An 870-nucleotide genomic window follows, 5' to 3' on the forward strand; every position below is an offset into this window, starting at 1 on the left:
CCGTTCCTGTTCGGCCGTGGAGGAGGGGGCTTGTGTCCCCCCACCCGCGAGGCCCAGTCCGCCCCCGCCCACTCCTGCCCCAGCCGAGCCGCGCAACTTCCCGGCAGCCGGGGCCAAAGTGAGCGCAAAGTGCTGCCCAAGTTGCTGGGATGGAGCTGCAGAGCCGGCCCGAGGCGCTCGCCGTGGAACTCGCGCGCCACCAGGTAGGCAGCCGGGGGCCCGAGGCCGGGGTAGGGGTTTCGGGGACTCGGGCCTGGCGTCCTGTTCCTCTTCGCGGGGTCTGCTTGACCGGAGGTACCTGGAGGAGGCTCCTCCTTGAGCCTGCCAGGGGGATGGGAGGAATAGGTACAAGCAGGACCCCCCTCTGGGCTCCCCTCCCTTCCCCTCTGGGTTCCCCCTCCTTCCCCCTCTTGTGCAATCCTGCACAGTTTGGGGCGGGGGGCGGGGGCCCGTGGGACCTGAGCCCGGCGTCATTCTCGACATGGGGTCTGCAAGATTGAAGGTGCCGGGAGGGGGCCCTACATGAGCCTGCCCCGGGGTATGTGCGAGGTGTGCGCCGACCCCCTGCGGCCCCCACCCCCGTGCAACCCCGCACAGTTTGCAAAAGTAGTTTTGGCGATTGTTGCTCGGCGAGCAGCGGCGTGGCGACCGGAGCCCGAGCGGTATTGCGGCGTGCGCGTGTGTGTGTTGGGGAGATTAGGACGCGACTTGAATATTTATGAGCTTTGCTCGACACGGACTCGCCGTGTTTACTTGGCTCTTTGTTCCTCCCCCCTCCCCCGGCACACACACTCACACTCACTCGCACACGCACCCCGGCCTGCAAACTTGCACGGCTCGGGGCGCGCCGCCGGGTGGCCTCGGCCCCCG

At 68.3% G+C, this 870-nt stretch overlaps 1 protein-coding gene across 2 annotated transcripts in view; it reads left to right on the top strand.

Moving 5' to 3' along the window:
* The first annotated feature begins 27 nt into the window (after positions 1-27).
* The window catches only part of PHF21B (PHD finger protein 21B), a 72548-nt gene continuing 71705 nt past the window's right edge, over positions 28-870 (top strand). For both annotated transcript variants that reach the window (XM_006917332.2, XM_006917333.2), the window contains exon 1: positions 28-203. In XM_006917332.2, coding sequence (XP_006917394.1) covers positions 150-203 — 54 coding nt within the window. In that variant the 5' untranslated portion in view covers positions 28-149. The remainder of the gene's footprint in view (positions 204-870) is intronic.

The sequence above is a fragment of the Pteropus alecto genome, unplaced genomic scaffold (assembly GCF_000325575.1).
Source record: "Pteropus alecto unplaced genomic scaffold, ASM32557v1 scaffold157, whole genome shotgun sequence".
Classification (NCBI taxonomy): domain Eukaryota; kingdom Metazoa; phylum Chordata; class Mammalia; order Chiroptera; family Pteropodidae; genus Pteropus; species Pteropus alecto.